At 34.9% G+C, this 25,496-nt stretch overlaps 1 protein-coding gene across 1 annotated transcript in view; it reads right to left on the bottom strand.

The window, feature by feature from the left end:
* Window positions 1-25,496, bottom strand: part of LOC149804667 (autophagy-related protein 2 homolog B-like) — a 206,742-nt gene that overhangs the window by 57,505 nt on the left and 123,741 nt on the right. The window contains exons 10-17 of the mRNA XM_089933186.1: window positions 24,484-24,584; window positions 23,849-24,018; window positions 22,807-22,894; window positions 18,172-18,364; window positions 13,976-14,118; window positions 12,392-12,546; window positions 6,676-6,830; window positions 3,743-3,893 (exon numbers count right to left, since the gene is read on the bottom strand). Of these exons, the coding sequence (XP_089789312.1) occupies window positions 3,743-3,893; window positions 6,676-6,830; window positions 12,392-12,546; window positions 13,976-14,118; window positions 18,172-18,364; window positions 22,807-22,894; window positions 23,849-24,018; window positions 24,484-24,584 (1,156 nt within the window). The remainder of the gene's footprint in view (window positions 1-3,742; window positions 3,894-6,675; window positions 6,831-12,391; window positions 12,547-13,975; window positions 14,119-18,171; window positions 18,365-22,806; window positions 22,895-23,848; window positions 24,019-24,483; window positions 24,585-25,496) is intronic.

Raw genomic sequence — 25,496 nt, 5'->3', positions numbered from 1 at the left:
ACCTCACATCCCTGTGTAGATTTTTGTTCTCTGACTCAACCCAAAATACACATACATATGACTGTTGATTTGTTACACCACTCTATCTGTTTACATTAAAGTTGTGTAAAGTACCACACTGCAGCAGAAAAAAATGTGATTGTCATAAAAGTAAATGTTAAAGATTCAATAACTGTTGCTCTAATAAATGTCTCCTTCACTTATTAATTCTTTATTCATGGCTAAATTGAAATATATTTAGAATTCAAACAATGTTAATATCCTCATGAGGCAAATTCAAAGGACATCTTTTTCAAGACTACAGTTTCTCTGTTACAGTAGTATTGGCACATGTTGATAAACAAAATAATAAGTTCATTTATGAAATTGGCAAATACTTTTTTATTTGAGAAATAGACTTGGTTCTTTGGTTTATTTCTCATCTTGATCATAGAATTTTTGTATTTGTTTTTCTATACAGTGATCAATGCTCCAATGATATGGGGGGTGGGGGTTTCTTTTCAAGGAAATCAGTAACAGCTCAAGCTTTGATGTGCTAAACGTTATTACATAGCTTTGTCTTCATAAATTTGCAATTTATTTACTTTTCATTGAAAATAAACTTGGTTCTCTGATACAGTTTACATTTAAACCATAATATTTGATATCTGTTTGCTACAATGCAATGATCAATATTTAACTGACTTGACATGGTGTTTTTAACGGTAATCAGCCCACTTGAAAAGGTCTGATATGCTAAACCTAATTATAATGCACTATCAAGTTAAATTCTATGTTCAACACTAAGATTTATTTTAGAGGTCTCATGACAGTCCAAATAAGTATAAACATTGGACCAAAACTTTCATACTGAATCTTGCATTTGATCTCAAATTTCAATTAATATAGTAAGCCAAAGATAACATGGGTCATGAAGGAAACTTGGACACTGTGAAAGCTAGCCATCACTGTCTATGCAGAAACACATGGTAACGAAACTGTGTACAAGAGTCTTCAGTAAAAGGTTCAAAGAAGAAAGATGAGGACACAGTGCGACAGGAATTTTTGGGATCTGAAACAAGAAGAAAGATGATGACACAGAGTGACAGGAATGTTTGGGATCTGAAACAAAAAGAAAGATGAGGACACAGAGTGACAGGAATTTTGGGATCCAAAACAAGAAGAAAGATGAGGACACAAAGTGACAGGAATTTTTGGGATCCAAAACAAGAAGAAAGATGAGGACAAAGAGTGACAGGAATTTTTCAGATCTGATGTTGTTGTTGTGGGGTTTAATGCCATTTTTCAGCACATGATAGGCTATGCATGGTGTATAGTATTAAAGGTGGAGGAAGAACCCTAGAAAACCCCAGGAAGAACCACCAACCCACAAGAAGCTACTGGCAAGCTTTCTCACATACCCACATTGGCCAAATCCTAGACTCGAACCCATGCAGAGACGAGATGGCAGTGATCCGTAATGGAGAGTGCTTTAGACCACTCGGAGCCCCTTTTGGGATCTGAAGCAAGAAGAAAGATGAGGACACAGAGTGACAGGAATTTATGGGACCCAAAGCAAGAAGAAAGATGAGGGCACAGAGTGTAGGAATTTTTGGGATCCAAAGCAAGAAGAAAGATGAGGACACAGAGTGACAGGAATTTTGGGGATCCAAAGCAAGAAAGATGAGGACAAAGAACAACAGGAATTTTTGGGATCTGACACAAGAAGAAAGATGAGGACACAGAGTGACAGGAATGTTTGTGATCTGAAGCAAGAAGAAAGATGAGGACACAGAGTGTAGGAATTTTTGGGACCCAAGGCAACAGACTGATCTCCATCAACAAGATGAACCTTCAAACATACTTTCTGAGGGTCAACTACGAATCCAACAAGATAAACTTTCAATACTGACACTTTTCCCTTCTTTCGTTATTATATCTTCAAAAATGAATTGGTCATAATCAGGTGCCATGTACTGACAGGAAAGACCACAGAAACAATCAATTACTGGTTTGTTATAAACAATTCAAACAAATGATGAGCCAATTATCCAAAATGGCCTACTGTTTTAGGCCCCCTCCCCGAAATATGGAGGAAACTTATCAAGCTTTTAAAACATTATATCACATGCAAGTTATATCATAAAACAAAACAAGGTTTTTACTTTATTCTTTGAAGACTGGTGTGCATGCAATACACACCAAAATATAATATTTGCATATTTAACTATGTTTCAAAATTTATTTTATTACTAACATTGCAGAATTATAGATATTTGTTTAAGTGAAGATAAGTGTTATGAACCAGTGTTGTTGTTGTTGTTGTGGGGTTTAACGCCATTTTTCAGCACACGATAGGCTATACATGGCGGCCAGTATTAATGGTGGAGGAAGAACCCGGGAAAACCCCGGAAAGAACCACCGACCCTCGAGAAGCTACTGGCAAGCTTTCTCACATACCCACATTGGCTGAATCTTAGACTCGAACCGCCGCAGACAGAGGTGAGATGGCAGTGATCCGTAACGAAGAGCGCTTTAGACCACTCGGCCACTCGGGGCCCCATGAACCAGTGAGAGTTATAGTAAACAATCTTAAGTAGAGGTCAATATAAGGAGTTTTTGGTTCATAAAACTGTATATTCACCTCAGAAAAGGCCACACTTGATTTATTATAAGATTTAGTGCAAAACATTAATATTAATTTGTTTTCGAAAAGTGATAATCCCATTTTAGGTGCAAGAAGTTATAAAATACACATGATTATGCAATGAAGTCAATTGTATCATAAAAGCATAATGTGACAAATTATCAGAACTCACATTGTGTGACAGCATATTTGCATCTGTGCAGTCTGGAGATGGACTCCATTTAAAAGTGAATATATACAGTAATTATCAAAAACGTTTCATTCTGGCCAATTCTATTTTTAAAAACTCTTTGGGCCCCAGCAGCAGCTGGTTAGGGAAGCTTCCCTGTATATACATACAATCTAGCTTTATAAAACCACTGCAAACTATACTTATTAAAAAACATTAAGGATAATTATTTGGAAAATGTCAAGAGCATTCAACTTTGTTACAATTAAGACTGTCACTGTAATATCCTCAAGAAAGAAAGTGTTGTCAATTTACTGCTGTGGTAAACTGATGATGATTTCACAAGGTTTTGAATATTATACTTAGCTCCTTTTTACTCTCTTTGGCAATAATTCAATTATTATAGACAATGCGTATTTTGATCTTTCCAATTAATCATCAAGTAAGAAAATGAAATCATAACTGCATCATAATAACATAAAATTTGCCATACATCCTAATGCTACACTATAGAGGTTTAATAAATGCTGTCATAATCCATACATTACAATGAATTAATAACTAGATGGAGTCTTCTAGTAAAGATGAACTTCTTGTCAGTCACCATCCTTACCATGAATGTAAAATAAAAGAAACTAAACATTTTGTTCAATCATCATGCAATCAATCCTTCTGCTCCGACCATATATATGCACTTATAAAAAGAGTCTAACTGCAAACTGCATATACCCAAATTTGCCATGCATAATGCACTAGCAGATCTGGTTCTGTGCAGTTTGTTAGGACAGCAGAACAAATGATAAAGACCCTAATCTGCAAGTGCGTTATGATACAGCAGATCAGGATATCTGTTGTTTACAATCTGGCTAAACTTTTGAGTATATATGGTAATTATAGTGATAACCAGATATTTAAGCATAATATACACAAGGCTACACTGTAATTACCTTTATGGTAGAGTTCTCCCATATTGGCAGTGACACAAATGTACTGCAGGCCTGGGTCTCCATTGTGACAGGATGCAACAAACAGTAATGCCTCGTTAATCTGTAGCAAAAACTCCCCATGTGAACCCTCGACATCCAGTCCATCAGAGCTCTAAAACAAAATACATACATGCCTTCAGAACAATCAAACCAATCAGAGTTATAGTCACAGAGCAGGTGTTTAGCCTGCCGAGACTTCACAAAGAGAGAAAAAAAATCTCATGTCTGGTTGTCTGCAATATGTTGACAATTTTCTTAGGAAAGTTAAATTTTATGTTGCTTGCCATTATTTTACAACATATAAAGAGAAATGTTGACTTTGTGCAAATACTGCATACATTCACAAGTCCAATTCCAAACTGCGTAGACCCAGATGAAGTTTCTTTCTCAGGAGTAATCAGTAGAGCCAACAACACAGATACTGATCTGCTGGCACTTTATGCAATGGCAGATCATGATCTATGTTGTTTGTATTTGGACCCAACTTATACAGGAGCATAAATTGCATAGGAGAATGTTAATTCCGAGCGAGCAGACAATGTTCAGATATTTTAAGCCATACTAAAATATGCCAAGTTTTTAATAATATGGGATTGCTGACCAACTGTTTTTGATTTTTAGGAGTGAAACTAGAAATGTGTTAATACCACTCAAATTCCTCTACTAATATCATAGAACAAAAGGGCAAAGTCTGAACTTAAAATGGATCGTAACTCTGCTAAATTTTGTGAGAAACTGGTTAAAAGTGAACTTGACTTAAGTTGTCTTAATGTAAAGTCTCGCAGTAAATTTCAGTTCAATCCATTAGGTCCCTCAGAGGTTACTGACAGAGACAAACTTCACAACTGGCAGAATTGGATGCAACAGTGAACATGGTTAATAAGATACTCTGCACATAGAAATGATAAAGCATAAAAAATATAACTACACTGTTGCCTTTTTTATAAAATGAAAGCTAATTATTGTTTGCAACTAAAAGCAACATTAAAGGAGGTGGAGGTGAAGAGAAGGCAAATCTTTGGTCTAGTAAAAATGGATATATCACTCATGATTGTCTATACAAGTAGAAAACTACTGTATAAACTTGCTTATAATTGAGTCAAACTGCAAACAACAGAAATCCTGATCCGCTGTAGTATAATGCACAAACCGATCAAGGTCTATCTTGTTTGTTCTACTGATTACTCCAAACAAACTACAAAGACCCAGAATCTTTAATAACTCAAATAAAATACATACACAATGTTTGGTATAGGACATCACTCTAGAATACTAGAACAAAAAATTATTCTGCAAAATCCATTATTCTCTGAGCTACAATGACCCTGACCATTTACCATTTTAACCCTAAAATCAATAGGTCTCTTCAAGACCTTATGTGCAAATCCTCCACAAACTTTGGTTAAGGTATGTGGTCTAGAAAACATTTTTTTTCAGTCACACTAAACTTGCCCACTGATCTTTCAACCAAAAAATTAATATACTTTTTACCAGCAGTACATGACATCCATAAACTCTGGTGCAAGTACATACTCAGGAACTGAAAGTCATGCATAAAATTCAGCCCAGGTCTGAGATATAGAACTAATGTTGAATGGAAACCATTTTTCTTTCGGTGACCTTGACCTTTGACCCAAAATCAATAGGCTTCTAACCATCCACAAAATTTGGACAAGATCTGTGAGGTAGCACTAATTTTATCATGTGGAAACCACTTTCTTTCCTTCAATCACAATAACCTTGATCTATGAGCTTTTGATCCCAAAGTTGACAAGATTGTTCCTTATCACAAGTACAAACAATCTACAATGTCTGGTCCATATATATGATGCAGAATTGAATGCATTGTGCTGAAACTCTTTTACTTCTTTTAATCACAGGAAACTGACCTCTGACCTTTTGACCCCAAAATCTATAGGTCTCTTTCTTCCCTTAAATGCAAGCCATCCACAAAGTTGGCAACTTCAGATAGTGGAGAATTCAAGTTAATGTGTGGGAAAACAAAACTGGTAACAGATGAACAGAGACAATATCATAAAATATGATCTGCCTTGTGTAAGGCACATAAAAGTTCAATAATTCTTAAGAAATAGCTCAAGCAAAGATTTGTCAATATATATATCTTGCTGATGTTATAAGATACACCAACTTGCACAGAGTTCCACAATCCCATGTAATACTACTTATGTTACTGTGTTTCCATGGCAACATATAAATACTAAATGCAGCAAACTATAAGTATCAAAAGACACCCATACAAAACTTGCTTGACATATGTATCCTATTTGGCTTAAATGTCTTGGCTGGTTTGAGAATTTTGCTCCAAAAACAAAAATGTTTATGGACAACTAGTCTGACAGATGGACACAGCAATAGCTAAATTTATATAAGTAGTCATGTAGGCCAGAATTTACCCTCAATCAGGGACAAAGGCCAAGCACAAAATACAAATTAAATATACATAAAATCACTCAAGCACGGAAATTAGGTCATAGTTACCTAGCGTTGGTACGGCTTAGTTACTCATCTTGACACATTTCCACATTCTAATTTTCAGGAGTGTATGTTAATTAGGGTCTAATGAATAAAAGGAGGAAAGAATGAAGGAACATTAATATGTGAAAGAACCAATACAGGTTACATCCCCTCTCAACTTCATTGGAAAACGAATAATACGATGTGAAAATTCAGAAAACTCTCCTGATTACAATTAGCTTACCAACGTGGCATAAATTGGTATGATTTTGGAGGATATGATTACAGTTTCATTGAATGATTAGGAGTAGTGAAATGTAGTGATTACTAGAGATAGTGGTCTAATTTCAAAACTGATATACAAAGAAGTTTTTATAATATAATTTAAAAATACCATATTTCTTTGGTGGGTACCTTACCTTGCAATCTGTAAAGGCGGTAAGCCGCCCTTTGCCAATGTTGAGGGCCAGACAGAGTTTACTCTGCTGCTGTCGAGGCCACCTCTTTTGCCTATGGTATCGGCTGTCATGGATACTGTAGTAGGGGGCATCCACATCTGAGTCAGAATCTGACTCTGAAACATTAAGACATTTTGAAACTTTTTTCAGTTTTGGCTTTTGTTCAAATGATTATATATATATATATATATATATATATATATAGAGAGAGAGAGAGAGAGAGAGACAGACAGACAGACAGACAGTGATAGACAGATAGAGAGAGAGATACAGAACAAGAGAATGGGAGGGAGGGGGAGACTAGGGACCAAGGAAAAAATCCTGTTATCCTCTTGGCTCTTGGCAAATATTCTTGACAAGAATCAGCATGGTGGTCATATGTTTGAAAAATTTAATATAAGAAACGTTCAAACTTAATACACCCAAATAATAAATATACCAGAAAATGTGTCACTGTGGTGCCAGATTTGGCACTGATTTAGTGGTAGCATTATTCTTCCATAATTAGTCACTTTCCTCTCAATGTAAATTATTTACAATATTTGTTTTATTCAGAAAACTACACCATAAAATTACATCCAAACAAAAGTCTTTTGTTCCACTACTGTTTTTAAAAATCAATTATTAACTGACAACTAGCTGGCTTACTACCTAATTGGTACTTCTTGTAACGTTGGATGGTGACATTTTATTTGATCAGATCCCCTAATAAGTCTATGAGGATGATAGTACAAATTGGCTGCTCATTTTTTATTTCCTAATTCAGGCCTAAGCTTCACATGTTTTGTTCTAAAGGTAAAATAGCCTGACAAACCTTGTGGTGTGAGGGACTGATATAATGTCTACAGGACAGGTCCTGAGGCAATCACTCAGATCTCATATCTGGCTTTTTATAGGTCCGGGAGTAAAGCATCTTTTGTCTTGTGTATTGTGGCTACAGTAAAAAGTTGTTTTTTAATACAAATGGAAAAATATAATGACCAGACAAAATAAGTCTGTTATACCTTTACGAACAGTCTGATAAAGAAACATGGTATAAACTTGACCTAGTGACCTATGAATTTTTGTTCCTTAAGGTGTACCTTTGAAAATTTCATTAAGAAACAAATTAAAAAACAAGCTGAATCAATTTATTTCATGCTCAGAACCTCTTATACACCAGACATACACATACACATGCATGTGCACACACACACACAATTTTTTTTATAAGTATGTTGTTGTTGTTGTTGTTGTTGTTGTTGTTGTGGGGTTTAACGCCATTTTTCAGCACGATAGGTTATACATGGCGGCCAGTATTAATGGTGGAGGAAGAAGCCGGAAAACACTGGAAAGAACCACCGACCCACGAGAAGCTACTGGCAGGCTTTCTAACATGCCCACATTGGCTGAATCTTAGACTCGAACCACCGCAGACAGAGGTGAGATGGCAGTGATCCGTAACGAAGAGCGCTTTAGACCACTCGGCCACTCGGGGCCCCTTATAAGTATGCAAGGTGCACCAAAATCTAAAAATTTAAAAATGATCCATATGCTATCATTCTTTTTCACACACTATAACATAAATTATAATTCATGCAAAACAGATATATAACACAATATGCCCTAAATACTGTATATAGAAGCTACATTAAGCATGACAAGTCCTAAATGTATGTATGTACGTAGGTATGCATGCATATATGCATGCATGTATGCATATATGTATATATGTATCCACTCGCATGCACGTATGTAACTATGTATACATGTATGTATGTGTATATGCATGTATGTACATACGCAGGCACATACCTACATATGTATGTATGTATGTATGTATGTATGTATGTATGTATGTATGTATGTATGTATGTGTCAACCTCTCCAACGGCATAAGTGGTTAGAGCATCTGCCACGGTATCAGAAGATCTCGGGTTCAAAACCCATCTGAGTCATACCAAAGACTTATAAATGTTACCAGCATCTGCCTGACTTGGCATTCAGCAATAAGAGGTTACTTTTAGGACTGGTCAGCCTGGTTTCAGGTGCTACATGATGCTACATGTCTGCAGCATAATGTCCCAGTGCTAAACATCAGTATGAACTGCCACAATGCAGACATCATAGCGATATGAGTGAAAAATTGTTAAAGATACGTTACAAATCTAAGTCACAAACAGGCACACTCACACACACACATATTCTTGTATCTGGGTATCTGGTGGATATCGAGGACTCGGGTATGGAACCGTGTACCAAGGACATTTGTTCTGCCAATCTTAGAGCGAAAAGAAATACAGTTTGAGGCAGTAAATTATTAGCAAATGGTGATGAATCAAGGAGGGAACTGTATTATCATTTCTAAGGAATATGAAATTAAGCAATGCAAGTGAGGATGCACATGTTTACAGAAATATTCTGTATAATCCATGCAAACTAAGGACACACATAACTATTGACCACAACATGGAAACTGTAGACAGTGTCACATCAAGGCCGGCCGTGACTCCTATTATCTTGCAGAATGAAAATGAAGAGAAACATCATTAAGCCATACATGAACTGTTCAGACTAAGAGGGCTGGTGCTCTCAGATGTAATTGTGGCTCTTTTTTACAACTCAGAAATATATTTAACCGTTTCCAGAATAAAAAGGCCAATCACATTATGATTATCCCATCTCTAATTAAGGCATCAGTCTTTAATTGTTACTTCAAATAACAATGTGGCAGGCTGGTGACTCCATACTGTTCACAGATGTGTTTAGACCAAAGCACATTACTGGGATTGTTAAGATGCTCATGTATCAAAGCATGCATTGTTCTATTGTAAGTGTACATAAATTGATAATATCAAGAACAATTTATATATGATATGAACCTATTCTACTAAATCTTAAACCATCATATAATTCATGAAATCTGAAACTGATTTTCCTTGTTGGTATTATGACTGAATTTGATTTAATTGTTTCACAATAGCTAATATATATGAAGATTTTTTTGCTAACTTTGACCTAGAATTAAATTTGTCAGTATAAAAGTTTATTTCTGACTGGTTTGTCTTCATTTAATCAAAAGTATGTATTTTTTGTGCCCATTTTTATTACTCCCCTCCCCCATCCATATTTTGGTATATGCATCATTTTCTTCAGCTAACTGACTTGGTTGGTTTTAACACAGTTGGGTTCTACGGACCCCAACCCCTAGAGAATTATAGGTGTAAGTAAGTGGCAAAAAGCTTAATCTGAACATGTGATAATTACAATAAACTGTAAGAAAAACGTACATTTATTGTTACTAACAACCTGGATCTGTAACTGGTTAAAGATCCTGTCACGAATGGGAAAAATCAATGTGAATAAGTACCAAAATACGACAAAACACAATGACATTATATATACAATACACACTTTAGCTAGTCTAGATGTCTAACTTTCCTCTGAGTGATTGTACTTTGATCCTGCACATGTTCAATCTGTGTCCCTACATATTTTTATATTTTGTAAAGCACTTCTTCTGATCCAACATGTTTTAAACTTTAAGAAGATCACTCTTTTTTATCATTTTTCAGTCATTTAATAATCACGAGTCACATTAAAAACATCTATTTCATTTAACATCATTTGCCATTTATTAAAATACAGATTAGTACACTAACCAATGCTCTTCATTAATATAATTAACAATCAAGTTTTCAAATTGAAGAAACACAAGTTTTCTTGGATATTTGTCATTAATGGCTGCTATAAATAGAACAATAATAATGTTCAGAAAGTACATGTAGGTCTACAATGGAAAAATGTAATATTATGCTATTTTTATTAATCAGCCTCTTTTTTTCTAAAATATTTTCAAGTTAATATGTTTTCTTTAATGTACCAAAAACAATCATAACCCATTCACAGGCAAGCAGAATACATAATTCAGAGAAAAAACAGCATAATGACAATGCCAGAAGTGTAATAATTGCAGTGAATATCAATACAGTAAAACCTGTTATGACTGACTTCTGCTATGAGTGACCACCTGTCATTTCTGACCACAAATGTAATGCATTGATCTATTTTATTATATAAATGTCATGAGCAACCACATACTGAATGTGACCAGCAACCACAATGTCTTGGCAAAAAATGCATTTTGCCACTGCTATGAACGACCACACTGCAAAATGGGGATAAATTCTGCCAACCTTTATTTAATACCTGTAACAATGACTGCTTACACAATTCTCATGCACCCCCCAAAAAGAAATAGGGTGGCTACCGAAATCTGAAATATTTTAGGTATGTTTATAGTGTTGATATTTTCTGTTGTAAACCAGACTGAAGTACATGTAGATTATTTGAGCACTTATCCTGGTTCCCACCCTTATCATTGCTCCCACTCATGTATGAGTAAGACCCAGTGTCCTAATGAACAATTGTATCGCAAGAACAGAGACAGATACTACTGATCTTATGTAATCATTTGTAACAATGACTGCTCGAATAATAAAGATTGTCCTGCTAAGAAACAAACATAAAAAGAACACACACTGGTTTAAGTACAGTGAGAGATGGTACAGTCTGTAAACCAGACTAATGTACATGTCGTGAATTGCCAATGTTGCGAGGTAGTGGTCACGTATATTGTTTTGTCTTTAGAGTTAATCCATACTGCTTCGGGATGAATAAGGTCTTTATCTATTAAATCAGCAAGTGAAAATCGTTATTCGATTGATAGTGTTAAAGCCTTGTGATATTGTTTTCTTCCTCAGTGTTACAGTGATTGCCTCCAAATTACCAAGCTGTCATCTATTCAAATTGGTGTGACTAGGTTACACACTTTATTTATAGAGTTAATATCTGTATGTCTTCCTTGAATTAAGCAATTGATAGTGTTAAAGGCTTGTGATGTTGTTTTCTTCCTTGATGTTATAGTGATTACATCCCGATTACCAAGCTGGTATCTATTTAAGTTGGTGCAACCAGGTTACACACTTTGTTTGTAGAGTTAATTTCTGTATGTCTTCTTTGAATTAAGCTGTTGACTTTCGTCTCTGAGTGAATAATTTTGTTTCTGGATGAGATAATTGTTTCTTTTTACTTCATTCATTTTTAGATATGCAATGTACATCTTTAGATTTTTCATATTTCCCCAAAGCCTAGTCAAAACAATCTTTACAGTCGATATTACAACTGAGCACTAATAATTTCAACACCAAATACCTTAATAACAATGGAAGTACCTCCAACTAAAAAGAGACAAATTTTAAGGCTGGAGAAAATAATTTTTGTAACTGAAAGAAGTGAAAAGGAGCAGACCACTCACAGAATAGCAGTTTAAATGTCGGTAAAATTTTTTTTGAGTGTTATAAAGGAAAAGAAGTAAATCAGAAATGGTTTCATATACTAATACATGTACATGTGATCTTCAAATGTAAGTATATCTTTGTTGCTATATAATTTTGTTTTCAGATGAATGCATACAATATTTTAGCAAGAAATATTAATAAAGAATAGAATATATGTACTGTTATTGTGGTTAGTGTCCTTTAAAGTGTTCTAAAATTGGACCTTGGAAACGTCTTTTTGTACAAACCTGTTATGAGGGACCACCTGTCTTGAGAGACTGTTCTTTGTTGGCTGAAGGGGTGGTCTCTCATAACAAGTTTTACTGTAATACATTCTGCTGTACAGCTCTAAAACATACCATTATAGTGGATGCCTGACTTGGCCATCTCAAATGTCTCAGGATACTGAGGAAAGACATTAAGGTCAGTCAGATACTGACCACTATCATACTGGTCAGGAAGATGCACTGGAGAAGGTGCAGTTGGTTCCCATAGAAGCAAGTCATTGTTCAATCTAAAGAAAAAGAATATAAATACAATACAAAATAATATGATCCAAAAACAGGGTTTGAAACGACATGGAAGAAAACACGTAAAATAATATTAATTATGTGATAAAGGTATTTTTTTAATAAAAGGACTTGATAATAATAGGATACCTTCAGTTAATTTCATAACAAATTAAAGTTCTGTTTTGTTTTAAAGGACAGTAAACTTCTGCAGGAAAAATTTACCAAGCTGACCGAAGTCAACTAACTAGAATACTGAACACTATTAAAAAATATCTACCCTTTATGGGCTGTTCCATTTTAAAACATACATGATACCCAGAGAAGCCAGTTTTATTAAAATATATGCCAGAGTACTGATTACTCAGAGTTCATATAAAAATGATAAAAATTCTAAATTGCATCGATGGGTAACTACTCCATATTTCAAGTACCTTCCCTGGGTCCCAAGTGTGTTTTACAGGAAAAGCCTTACAAAAAAGCATGAAATGAGATTCTATAAAAGAAATGATTTAGTTCACAGAAGTCATCAAAAAAGTAATTTAGCTTAAACAATAGACTACATGACAAAGTGTAGGTCTGCAGAAGAATCTCAGGCCCCATGTTCAATGGAAACAATTTAATGCACAAAATGTGTGTATCAGTCATTAACAGTACATACAATGATCTAAAGAGCTATTTCAAAAAGAAAATTCTAATTAAGGAAGGAATATGTATAGCCATCACTATGCAAATGCAGGACCTGTCAGCTCTCTTAGCTCTTCAATGATGCTCTTATAATGAAGAATCTGAATACTTCTGAAGCCTAAAATGCATATAAATAAGTAAAGGCAAGTTTGTATGATTAAGATGACTTCCAGTAAGGAAAAAGGCAAATATATGGTTCTGATCAAGCAAAATATGTTATGGATATGAATGGAATGAGGAAAATGTCCTCCCAAAATACTTTGGATTGGGATATTTCAAAATAAAAATTCTGTGGCTGATAATAGAAAATTGGGGCCGCCAGGCAGCCCTAATTATTATAACATAATCAGCCCTGATAATAGAAAATTGGGGCTGCCAGGCAGCCCTAATTATTATAACATAATCAGCCCCGAGTGCTGAATACACCTTGGAATGCAAGTCACAGCAACCCAGTGATGTCTGCAAACACAAATCTGAACATACAATCTGAATAATGTAGTCTTGGTTGGCACACTGCAATAAGAGTTAAAGTTCAGACAAATCTGATGCACAAATTAATGAACAAGAAGAATCCAATACACTGCCCCAATCCCAAAGCAGTGATATACCAACAACCTGCAAGTCTGGGATACATGTGCTTTGACAGTCCATAAAAATTATATGCACCTACTGTTATGTTATTATTGAAGTAACTCTGGTTCAAGACACAAAGGCAAACGTACCTGACAGAATAGAATGATGACTGACCTGTTATAGAGGATTTCATAGAATTGTTTGCTAGGCAGAAAGAGGCAGACATTAGGTAGACTGATGTCCAAACTCATCTTGGTGTTGGAAAGGGATTTCTCTTGAAACTCTTTCAATTCTTCCTTGTCTGCTGGTAAAACCATCTGTTAAGAGAATGATAAACACAATGTTTTGTTACATGTTATACCAAGGCACCACAACGAATAAAGGTCCTTTATGTTAACAAAAAAAACCCTGCAATTTATTATTTGTGTGAATATCAATTTTCAGAGCAAAATATTACATTTTGTTTAATTTTACTTTGTTACATACTATTTGGATATGTCCAGGCATTCAGGGCATGGCATTTTACATTGAGTATTTAATTTCTGGTTTGTAACAACCATGTAATTCATGAAAATGAGTACTCAGTTAACAACAATCATGAAATTCATGAGAATGAGTACTCAGTTAACAAAAACCATGAAATTAATGAGAATGTTAACTCAATTAACAAGCATGGAATTCCTGAAAATGAGTACTTGGTTAACAACAATCATGAAACTAATGAGAATGAGTACTCAATTAACAATCATGTAATTAATGAGAATGAGTACTCAGTTAACATCATGAAATTCATGAAAACGAGTACTCAGTTAATAACAATCATGAAATTCATGAAAATGAGTACTCAGTTAACAAAAACCATGAAATTAAACAGCTTAACAGTCTACAATATGAAGCAAAAGCACGTATCATTCATTATTTTCATCTATAGGAATATTACAAAACCTTTTTGTCCATTGAAAATCCCACAATTTGAAGCAACCTTTAAAAGAAATCATTTTAAAGGTATCACTAATTAAGTTTCTTATATACTTCCTTTACTTTTCAACATAACTGATGAAATCAAGTGCATTAGTTATAAGAAAAGATGCATCAAGACTAGTTGACTTATGTTAGGCACAAACTTGGACACAAAATATAAAAAACCCAGCATACAATGTATTTTCTAGAAATAGTTGCATTTGAAAGAAATAAGTGAAACTGCTAGAACAAGTAACCTTTCCAAAACAGACAGAATTACTCCAGTTTTCTTTGTCAACCTATGCAAAAGCCTAGAGGCAGAACTCAATGAACATTTTATTTTCTATTTAGACTTGAAAGCTCCATTCTATTGAAAGCAATAATTATTCTTCACTGTATAGCAAATCTTCAGGGTAAAAATGTCAGATAAGAAAATATGAATGATTTTCTTAGGGATTAGAATAGGATGCAAAAACAACTGATGTGCTCAGCTGGTGAGGTAATAACTTAAACTTTTGTTCCTGCAATATGGAGTTTTTTCAATTATGATAAATCCTGATACAGGTGACAGACTGCTAAGAAAAATATATTTTTGACTCATTTTTAATGGAATTACTTTTTGACACTTTGGACAATACAGAATTTGTTTATTATTTTCAAAGTACTTGTTGAATGAATAACTGGCTTTTAAAATGTACTTGACAAATGCCTAATTAACTTGTAAATTGTGCTATGGTTTGCAAGATACCAATTTAAACAAATATAAGCTGGCCCGCTCTGGTGGACTATTGGTTACATCGTCTGCCTCGGACGCAGGTTCGAACCTCGGCTGAGTCTTACCAAATACTTATAAAAATGGTATTAACAGATGCCTCGCTAGGCACTCAGCATTAAGAGGTTAGTGTTAGGAGTGGTTGGCATGGTGTCAAGATAATGTGTCTGGGTGGGACATATGCTACATGTCTGAAGCATGTTGCCCCAGTGCTAGACATCACTGTAAACTGCCACATTGTGGACATCGCAGTGATATAATTAAAAAATTGTTAAAGCTACATTAAAATCCATATTACACACACACACACACACACACACACACATACATAAAGTGAGAAAAATAATGTTCCATTGCTTTAAAAAAAATCTTGTGCTTTTCCAAGCTGTTGCCAAGCCTGTGTTTCACATAAATAAGGTTTCTAAAGCGCATATGCAATCTTAAATACCACTTGTCCAAGAGGCAAGAACCAAAGAAAATCTAAATATCCTTTCACAAAACTACTGGCAACTGTAGCCTTTAAAAATGCATCAAAATCAAACCCTGTAATATCAATGAACAAAATATTTAAATGAGCTAAAAAATGATAATATATTTTTTTGTTTTCAAAGAAATAGGCTGAACAATGAACATATTGTTTTTATGTGATGAAATGAATTCATTTTCTTAGACTTTGAGTGAATATAGAAACTTAATGTTATTTATCCAAACTTTTCACACTTTAAACCAATTTAAGTTTCTCATGTTTCCAACACATGAAACAACATTACTTAGTGCCTCCTTATCTTATTACCTATAACCAGATGGAGCCTAGCTATACAATGAGATGTGTGGGAGGCTACAACCAATAGGGGCCTTGCTATAACGTGAGATGAAATGTGGGTAATTACAAGTGATGGAACCTGGTTATACATTTACAGGTTGTGTGGGTAGCAATAAATAGTGGAAGCCTGTCTATAACCTGAGATGCGGTGAGGGTAGTTTACAACCAATAGGAGCTTGATTATACAGTCAGATGTGGTGTGGGTAGTTTACAACCAATGGGAGCTTGATTATGCAGTCAGATGTGGTGTGGGTAGTTTACAACCAATGGGAGCTTGATTATACAGTCAGATGCGGTGTGGTTAGTTACAACCAATGGGAGCTTGATTATACAGTCAGATGTGGTGTGGGTAGTTTACAACCAATGGGAGCTTGATTATACAGTCAGATGTGGTGTGGGTAGTTTACAACCAATGGGAGCTTGATTATACAGTCAGATGCGGTGTGGGTAGTTACAACCAATGGGAGCTTGATTATACAGTCAGATGCGGTGTGGGTAGTTACAACCAATGGGAGCTTGATTATACTGTCAGATTTGGTGAGGGTAGTTATGACCAATGAGACCCTGGTTATTCTGTCAGATGGGTGTGGGTAGTTACATCCAATGGGAACATGGTTATAAACTGAGATGGGGTGTGGGTAGTTACATCCAATGGGAACATGGTTATAAACTGAGATGGGGTGTGGGTAGTTACATCCAATGGGAACATGGTTATAAACTGAGATGGGGTGTGGGTAGTTAAATCCAATGGGAACATGGTTATAAACTGAGATGGGGTGTGGGTAGTTACATCCAGTGGGAACATGGTTATAAACTGAGATGGGGTGTGGGTAGTTACATCCAATGGGAACATGGTTATAAACTGAGATGGGGTGTGGGTAGTTACATCCAATGGGAACATGGTTATAAACTGAGATGTGGTGTGGGTAGTTTTAACCAATGAGGGCCTGGCCATAAATGGAGATATGGTGCGGGTGGTTACAAGCAATGGGAGCCTGGTTATACACTCAGATGTGTTTTGTCTAGTTATGAGTAACAAGTACCTAATTATAAACTGAGATGTGTGGGTAGCTGCAACCAATGGGAGCCTGGCTGAACTTTTAGATTATTTTACAATATACTTACTGTGATAAGCCTGTAAAATTTCATAGTTTTTTATATTATGAAAGAACTTCTTATTTATATGTGCATTGGCAGGACCTGAAACAGATTTCCACAAGGTCTGTTGTGATAAGCAGATGGTACATTTACCAGCGTAACATTTATGTATTGTACTAACTGACAACATGTACTGAACTAATATAGAGCTGAGTCTTCACAAGTCAGTGGGCTATTTTTAACCATTGTAATTGCTGAATAGATTGTGGTACACACTGTGCTTAATTCTCTTCTTTTTCTTTTAAAGTACCTTAAGTGTAACATTTTGCAATACTATTGTGAACCATAACCAATCTGTACTGTCTCTAAATCCTGTGTAGTATAATTTTTGAAGGCAAGTTATTTTCATCCCACATTATTTATATAACTGGTTATTTGTTTAGAACATCTCATCAAGGGCTGCTGTCTTACCGAGTCAAGATACTTATATGTAAGTAAATGCACATATGTGTAAATAAGTTTATCTCAGTACTGTAACAAGTCGTACTCTATGTATGTATAAAATTGTTTTATATGCAATCAAATTGTCTTTCATTAATTGTGCTATGTTTGTCTTTTAATTTAGGTTTGGCAAAATCTCATAAAATATAACCTCTGACCTCACATGCCCCCTTTTTATCTCAGACTTCACCCTATTAAATACATTATAAACCATACCTCCTCTGTTTGCAGTGGACTTTTATCTGTTTCCTCCTTGGCATACATATTTTTCTTGGAGGAGAAAGGTGAAGGTTCAGGCTTCTTGAAGTCACAGACCCCATTAAGGGAGTCCAAGGGTGTGCTGTCATAGCAAAATTGATCCTCCTCTAGTTCAGATATGGGGGCCTTCTGGTAGAAATGCATGGCAACCCTATGAAGAATTTATGGTACACATAATAAGTACAGAATCTGACATCAGTATTCACTCGATTCAAAAGCTGCTTTATTTAGTAATGCACAGGATTCATAACATAAGTATATATTTGCTCCAATTAAAAAAGAAATACAGGTTCATTGTGTTTAGAATGATGAGCCATCTGCTTGCTTTTTGACAAAGCACATATGTTCTAGAATCTGAATACTTACAGGGTCTGAACTATGGGCTGATTTGAGTGGAATACTCACCTTTGAATCTGTCATTCACCTAAACAGGCCCAAAAAGTGAAGTTCACTTAACCCTGCACTGATTTCATGGTATTTCCCCCACCCCATCCTGTTTCAATACAGTGTATTACTATTAAATCAAGAGGTAAGTGGAAAGATAGAAAAAGAATTTTTATCTTCAATTTTGTTGCTAATTTTATGATCACATCACTATTCGTAGAATTTGTGCCACAAATGTATACATGATACTTGAAAAGCAGGTGAGAAATTGAATTTGTTCAGTTTCATCCTTTGATATATTTCACAGACTGTGTGATCAAAGTGTCACTTACACAGCCCAGTCTCCGCATCAAACCACACATGACAGTAAAAACGTGAAATCTATTGGACGATATTTACAACAACCATATGATGATGGAGGATTCAAAACACTATCTGGTCACTTGGATGATGATGATGTATTCTTGTCTTTCTACCATAAGCATAGCTGTCATATCTCCAGACAGTGTTGGTTGGTTTTTGAACCTCAGAAAGTGTAATTTTAGGTCCCAAGGGGGATCAGTGTGAATGACCACAGAACTGTGTGTGTGGGGGTGGGTGCATGCATGCATACATGCATGTGTGACTTTTGGGATTGGCCTCTTCACTGGGAGAATGGGGAGAACATAGTATTTTCAAGTTGAATGGGGTCTTTCCAGGTAATACAGCAGTACTAAATGCCTCTGTCCAGTCACACAGGTGTTAATGCTTTATCAACACAAATCAATGGTGCAAACATGAACATGTGCTTATTACTCTCTTTCGATCTATTTCACAGCTAAGATCATCCTGAAAAATTTGGGTCAATTAACAGCGTTTAACAAAATAAAAAATTATAAAAAAGAGAATTAATCTGAATGTTCAATTCAGTGCTTCAAATAGTTTCCCACAGACGTTTAATCAATAAAATGATAAGAAAATTTGTCACAACACTAAATAACTATATATTTACTATATAGATATATATATAGATATATATATATATATATATATATATATATATATATATATATATATATATATATATATATATATATGTGTGTGTGTGTGTGTGTGTGTGTGTTATTTTACGGAAAAAAGGTCCGACTCCAGTGATGCTATACACAAGTGATGCTTATATTTAGATCGATGTCATATTTTTTACATGATTAATGTCATTAAGACGTTTGCAGTATGTACTAAGAATTCTCCCCATTGCTGCTGTGCTTGACAAAGTAAAACTCCGTCAACCTTGAGTTTTGAAATTTATTTTTTTCTGGGTTTTGATGATAGTGTATTGTTTCTTGAATTTACTCTTCCACAATGAATTGCACTTGAACACTATTCCAACTACTGAAATAATCGTGTTGTGCATTTTATATCTGAAGTAAAAATCCGCTTCAAAGAAATGTTGCCACTGATCACAAATTTGATTAATGTTGTCTTCAACATTCTCATTCAATCCAGTGATATGTACTAACATCTCTTCTTTAGCATATCTCATTGATTGATATACTTAACTTCAGATGAATTGGGCTGTTCTACTTTGTGTATTTCCTATGTAAATTAGTTCATTGAACTTTCCCAAAGCAGAATTTGACATGACTATCACCTTACCTATTGTGAGCTAATTAAGCAGCCTCTGAAAGGTGGTTGTTTTTCTCTGCCCACCTTCCTTTTATTGCTCAGGATAGGTTTAGCTGAACTTTGAGAAGGGCTGTTTAAGCTTCATACATACTTTGTGGTGGTCAAGAAATATTGTTTTTTTTTGTTGTTCTTTAAAAACTTTGGTGTTCAGATTCCAAAAAATTGTTTTGTTTTTTAAACATGACCATGTCTTTTTTTTGAAGGGGATAGATTGGGAATTCAAAACTGTGTAATTTGTCTTACACAGCATGTAATGACAGGTATGCATAAGACAGTGACATATACAGAATACTGTCAAACACAAAATGTGAACTTGACTTTCATTGTTATTTGTAAGATGTGTGGAATTTACATACTTCTGTATGTTGTGAATCAGCTCATTCTGGGTTACTATTTCTATATCAGTATATGAAATTTAATAGAAGTCATGGATTTATAAAAATGGACTGGAAATATAAGCTTTATGGATCTGTATGGAATTTTATTACACAAAAATGGACAAACTGTACAATCAAAGATTGCAAAATACACCCTGTCTTGTAGGAGGATCAAAGATTGCAAAATACACACTGTCTTGTAGGAGGATCAAAGACTGCAAAATACACACTGTCTTGTAGGAGGACCAAAGATTGCAAAATACACCTTGTCTTGTAGGAGGATCAAAGATTGCAAAATACACCCTGTCTTATATGAGGATCAAATATTGCAAAATACACACTGTCTTGTAGGAGGATCAAAGATTGCAAAACACACACTGTCTTATATGAGGATCAAATATTGTAAATTGCACCCTGACTTGTAGGAGGATGAAATATTGCAAAATACACCCTGTCTTGTAGGAGGATCAAAGATTGCAAAATACACACTGTCTTGTAGGAGGATCAAATATTGCAAAATACACCCTGTCTTGCAGGAGGATCAAATATTGAAAAATACACCCTGTCTTGTAGGAGGATCAAAGATTGCAAAATACACACTGTCTTGTAGGAGGATCAAAGATTGCAAAATACACCCTGTCTTACATGAGGATCAAATATTGCAAAATACACCCTATTTGTAGGAGGATCAAAGATTGCAAAATACACACTGTCTTGTAGGAGGATCAAAGATTGCAAAATACACACTGTCCTATATGATAAATACACACTGTGTTATATGAGGATCAAATATTGCAAAATACACCCTGTCTTGTAGGAGGATGAAATATTGCAAAATACACCCTGTCTTGTAGGAGGATCAAAGATTGCAAAATATACACTGTCTTGTAGGAGGATCAAATATTGCAAAATACACCCTGTCTTGCAGGAGGATCAAAGATTGCAAAATACACCCCGTCTTACATGAGGATCATATATTGCAAAATACACACTGTCTTGTAGGAGGATCAAAGATTGCAAAATACACCCTGTCTTATACGAGGATCAAATATTGCAAAATACACCCTGTCTTGTAGGATGATCAAAGAGAAATTAACTCTTATGCAGCTTTAAAATGGTGTGGTGGGGAGTGTCTTATAACTGAGCATATAGTGCATATATTTTTTTCTGGGGGGATGGTAGGAAATTACATCAGCTGAGCATAAATTAACCAATTATGATACCAATGTAGGTGGGGGGATAGCTGAAAGCAATAACCACATATAACGGTGTCTGGTGTGATGTTCTGCACAGTACCATAACCATAAGATCAGACTTAGGCACTTCAATTTTCAGACTCTCTAAAATATATTTCTGCATTGCTGAATGACTCAAATAGGTATCCCACTGAATCTCATCATGTAACATATCTAACATTTTATCTAAGTTTACACACATAATTCTCTTATGGCATATATATCTCAATGATGTTTTTAGTGTCAACCTTTCATCTCAGATAAATGATAGGCAAGATTTTTTGTGATGTTTTTAGTATCAGTCCTTTTATCTCAGGCAAAAGATGTGTGAAACTTTTGAGATGTTTTTAGTGTCAGTCCTTTCATCTCAGATAAAAGATGTGTGATACTTTTGTGATGTTTTTAGTGTCAGTCCTTTTATCTCAGATAAAAGATGTGAGATTTTTGTGATGTTTTTAGATTAAGTCCTTTCATCTCAGAAAAACGATGTGTGAGACTTTTGTGATGTTTTTAGTGTAAGTCCTTTCATCTCATATAAATGTGTGATATTTTTTGTGATGTTTTTAGTGTCAGTCCTTTTATTTCAGATAAATGATGTGTGAGATTTTTTTGATGCTTTTAGTGTCAGTCCTTTCATTTCAGATATGTTATATGTGAGATTTTTGTGATTTTTTTAGTGTCAGTCCTTTCATATCAGGTAAATGATATGTAAGATTTTTGTGATGTTTTTAGTGTCAGTCCTTTCATCTCAGATAAATGATGTGTGATATTTTTTGTGATGTTTTAGTGTCAGTCCTTTTATCTCAGATAAATGATGTGTGAGATTTTTTGTGATGCACCACAATACTGCTCAACCTGCAGAGGAGTTACAAACCTGGACCAAAATACAAAACTATAAATAACCATGTTTAAAATCTTGATCCTAAACACACCTGGGCCTGTTGAACCCATCCTCCCCTCCATCTCCACACACATGGGCAAATCTCTGTGGCTCTATGCTGGAGGACAATTTGAGGGAACCTAAAAAATAATACATATATTTTGAATATACAAGATGCATATGATTTCATATCCTAAGATTGTTTTCAATAAAAATCAAACAAACGAAAAATGAATATGGGATACGAGTATCACATAACAATGCTGAATGATTCAAATAGGTAACCCATTGAATCTCATCACGTAACATACATTTTATCTAAGTTTACACACATAATTCTTTTATGGCATATATATCTCATTGATTGAAGTTCATATTTATTTTCTCCAAATGGACCCATCTACACATTTATTACAAAGATCACATGATCACTACCATGTATAGTCTAGTTCTATGTTTCAGAAGCTCAGCTAATGAGCAAAGTCTCCTGAAACAGAGAACCAGTCATTTATTCCATCATAAACAATTATAACAAGCCAGCTAACAAATAATAAGAGTACTGACTTCAGTGTAAAACTATATGTCCATACATTGTTTTTAAAAAATTTACAAACTATGGTGCTTTACATAAAAGGTTATATGTAAAACACTGTTTTATGTAAAGGACTGAAGTTTGTGAATGTCTTGATATATGACCTACTTTTATTAGAAGTCACATTAACATGGATTCAGGATCAACATATTGATATTGTCAAAGGACAACAAAAAAATATGTCCCTTCTATTATTACACAGCTCACATAAAAAATTGCATGTTGGTACCAAAAGTTGAAATTTTCCATAAATGGTATTCAGTTTCGGTATGACAATGTTTCATCTTTTGTGATAACATTTTCAGGCAAGCAAAAGTCCACAAACATTTAATATTCTGAAATCTGTTAAATAAAGCCGGTGATAATTCCAAATGCCTGGCCATTGTGATCATAAAGTGTCACTCTCCATATGATGGATCTGACACTAACTTTTACATTCAAGAGACATAAGAGTTGAAAACCAAATGGAACTTTAGCATAGGTTAACCAAATGTTGACTAACCATGTACTTCATTAGCTGTAAACTCAAAGTACTGCAATGACTGGCCTATTGTAAACAATGTCTGGAACTTTGCCTGCTCTAGTTCAATCACCAGTACATCATCACGGAGAGTACGCTGCCACCAAGACTTGTCCAGGTTAAGTGTCCGTCTCAAATCTGGAACTGGAAACCTGTCACAATACAAAAATACATTGTACATTATATATAGATGTATATAAATTACTATAAAAACATTATAAAAGTATTTTTATCTTTGTTGTTTTTTTAACACACATTCATTGTTAAATGTTTAAATTTAGCAAGTAATTTTCTTAGATAGACTAAGAAAAGAAACTGGTTTTCATACACTCATGAATTCATTTAGATGTATGTTGGACATTTGACACATATCATTTCCAGTATATTAAAATAGTAATTTGAGGACTAATTTTAGGAAACTTATTATTAAATTAACAACAATATCAACATAATTTACAACTTAACATTTATTTTTTTTCATGTTTTGAGGATAATTTGGTCAATGAGAGATTACACCAAAAATCAAATGAACAGAATATAGTAAATAATGATGCAATCTGTAAGGGAGATAACAAAGTGTATCTAAAACTATCCATATACAGATCAGGATCACTTGCCTCAGTAGCAGTTTTGAAGCTGGACTAGAAATCACAATACTGATTTCAGTTTCTGCAGCTGGTGGTCCTTCCTCCAGTCTGCTTAAAGTGTACATGGAACTCTGAAGAGAATATCAATTTGTAGCAATTAAATTATTACAAATACTCAATCTGTACATGTGTAAGAGGTACTCCATAATAGATCCTGATCTGCCATTGCAAAGAGAACATAATGTGTGTTCTACATGGTATTTTAAGTGGACATAACACAGACCCTGGTATGCAGGTGCTTAAATGACAGCAGGTCCATGTCTGTACAGTTCACAGTTGCATGCATGCTGTAACACCAAAATCGATTTTAACATGTAGTACTCAAAAATATGAAACTGCAAACACCATATGTAAAAGTGTACAGACTATGCAATATTTACACTGTTTACATGTACTATAGACACAAATATTACACATGTACATTAACCGCTAAACACAGATATTTACACTATGTACATGTGCCACAGACAAAGATGTTTACACTATGTACGTATATTACAGACACAGATACTTAATCTATGTACAAGTAACACAGACAAAGATGTTTACACTATGGACACATACCGCTCCAGTGGCCTAGTGGTTAGAGCATCCGCCTCAGATGCGGGAGGTAATGGGTTCAATTCCTGACTGAGTCACATCAAAGATTTACAAAGGTGGTATGTGTGTGTGTGATCAGGATTTTTGATGTAGCTTTTAACAATTTTTCAGTCATATCATCTGCAGTGTGGCTGTTTATAGTGATGACTAGCACTGGGGCATCATGCTGCAGACATGTAGCATGATGTCCCACCCAGTCCTAACACTAACCTCTTAATGCTGAGCGCCAAGCGAGGCAGCTATTAGTACCATTTTTATAAGTCTTTGGTATGACTCTGCTGGGGTACGAACCCATGACCTTCCACTTCCAAGGCAGACATTCTAACCACTAGGCCACCGGAGCAGTCTCTACAAAAATGGTACTAACAGCTGCCTCGCTTGGC

This window comes from Sinohyriopsis cumingii, chromosome 2 (genome assembly GCF_028554795.1).
Source record: "Sinohyriopsis cumingii isolate HCF-2022 chromosome 2, ASM2855479v2, whole genome shotgun sequence".
NCBI classification, from domain to species: domain Eukaryota; kingdom Metazoa; phylum Mollusca; class Bivalvia; order Unionida; family Unionidae; genus Sinohyriopsis; species Sinohyriopsis cumingii.
The sequence above is the reverse complement of the archived record's forward strand: the minus strand, read 5'-3'. Positions and strand labels throughout refer to the sequence as shown.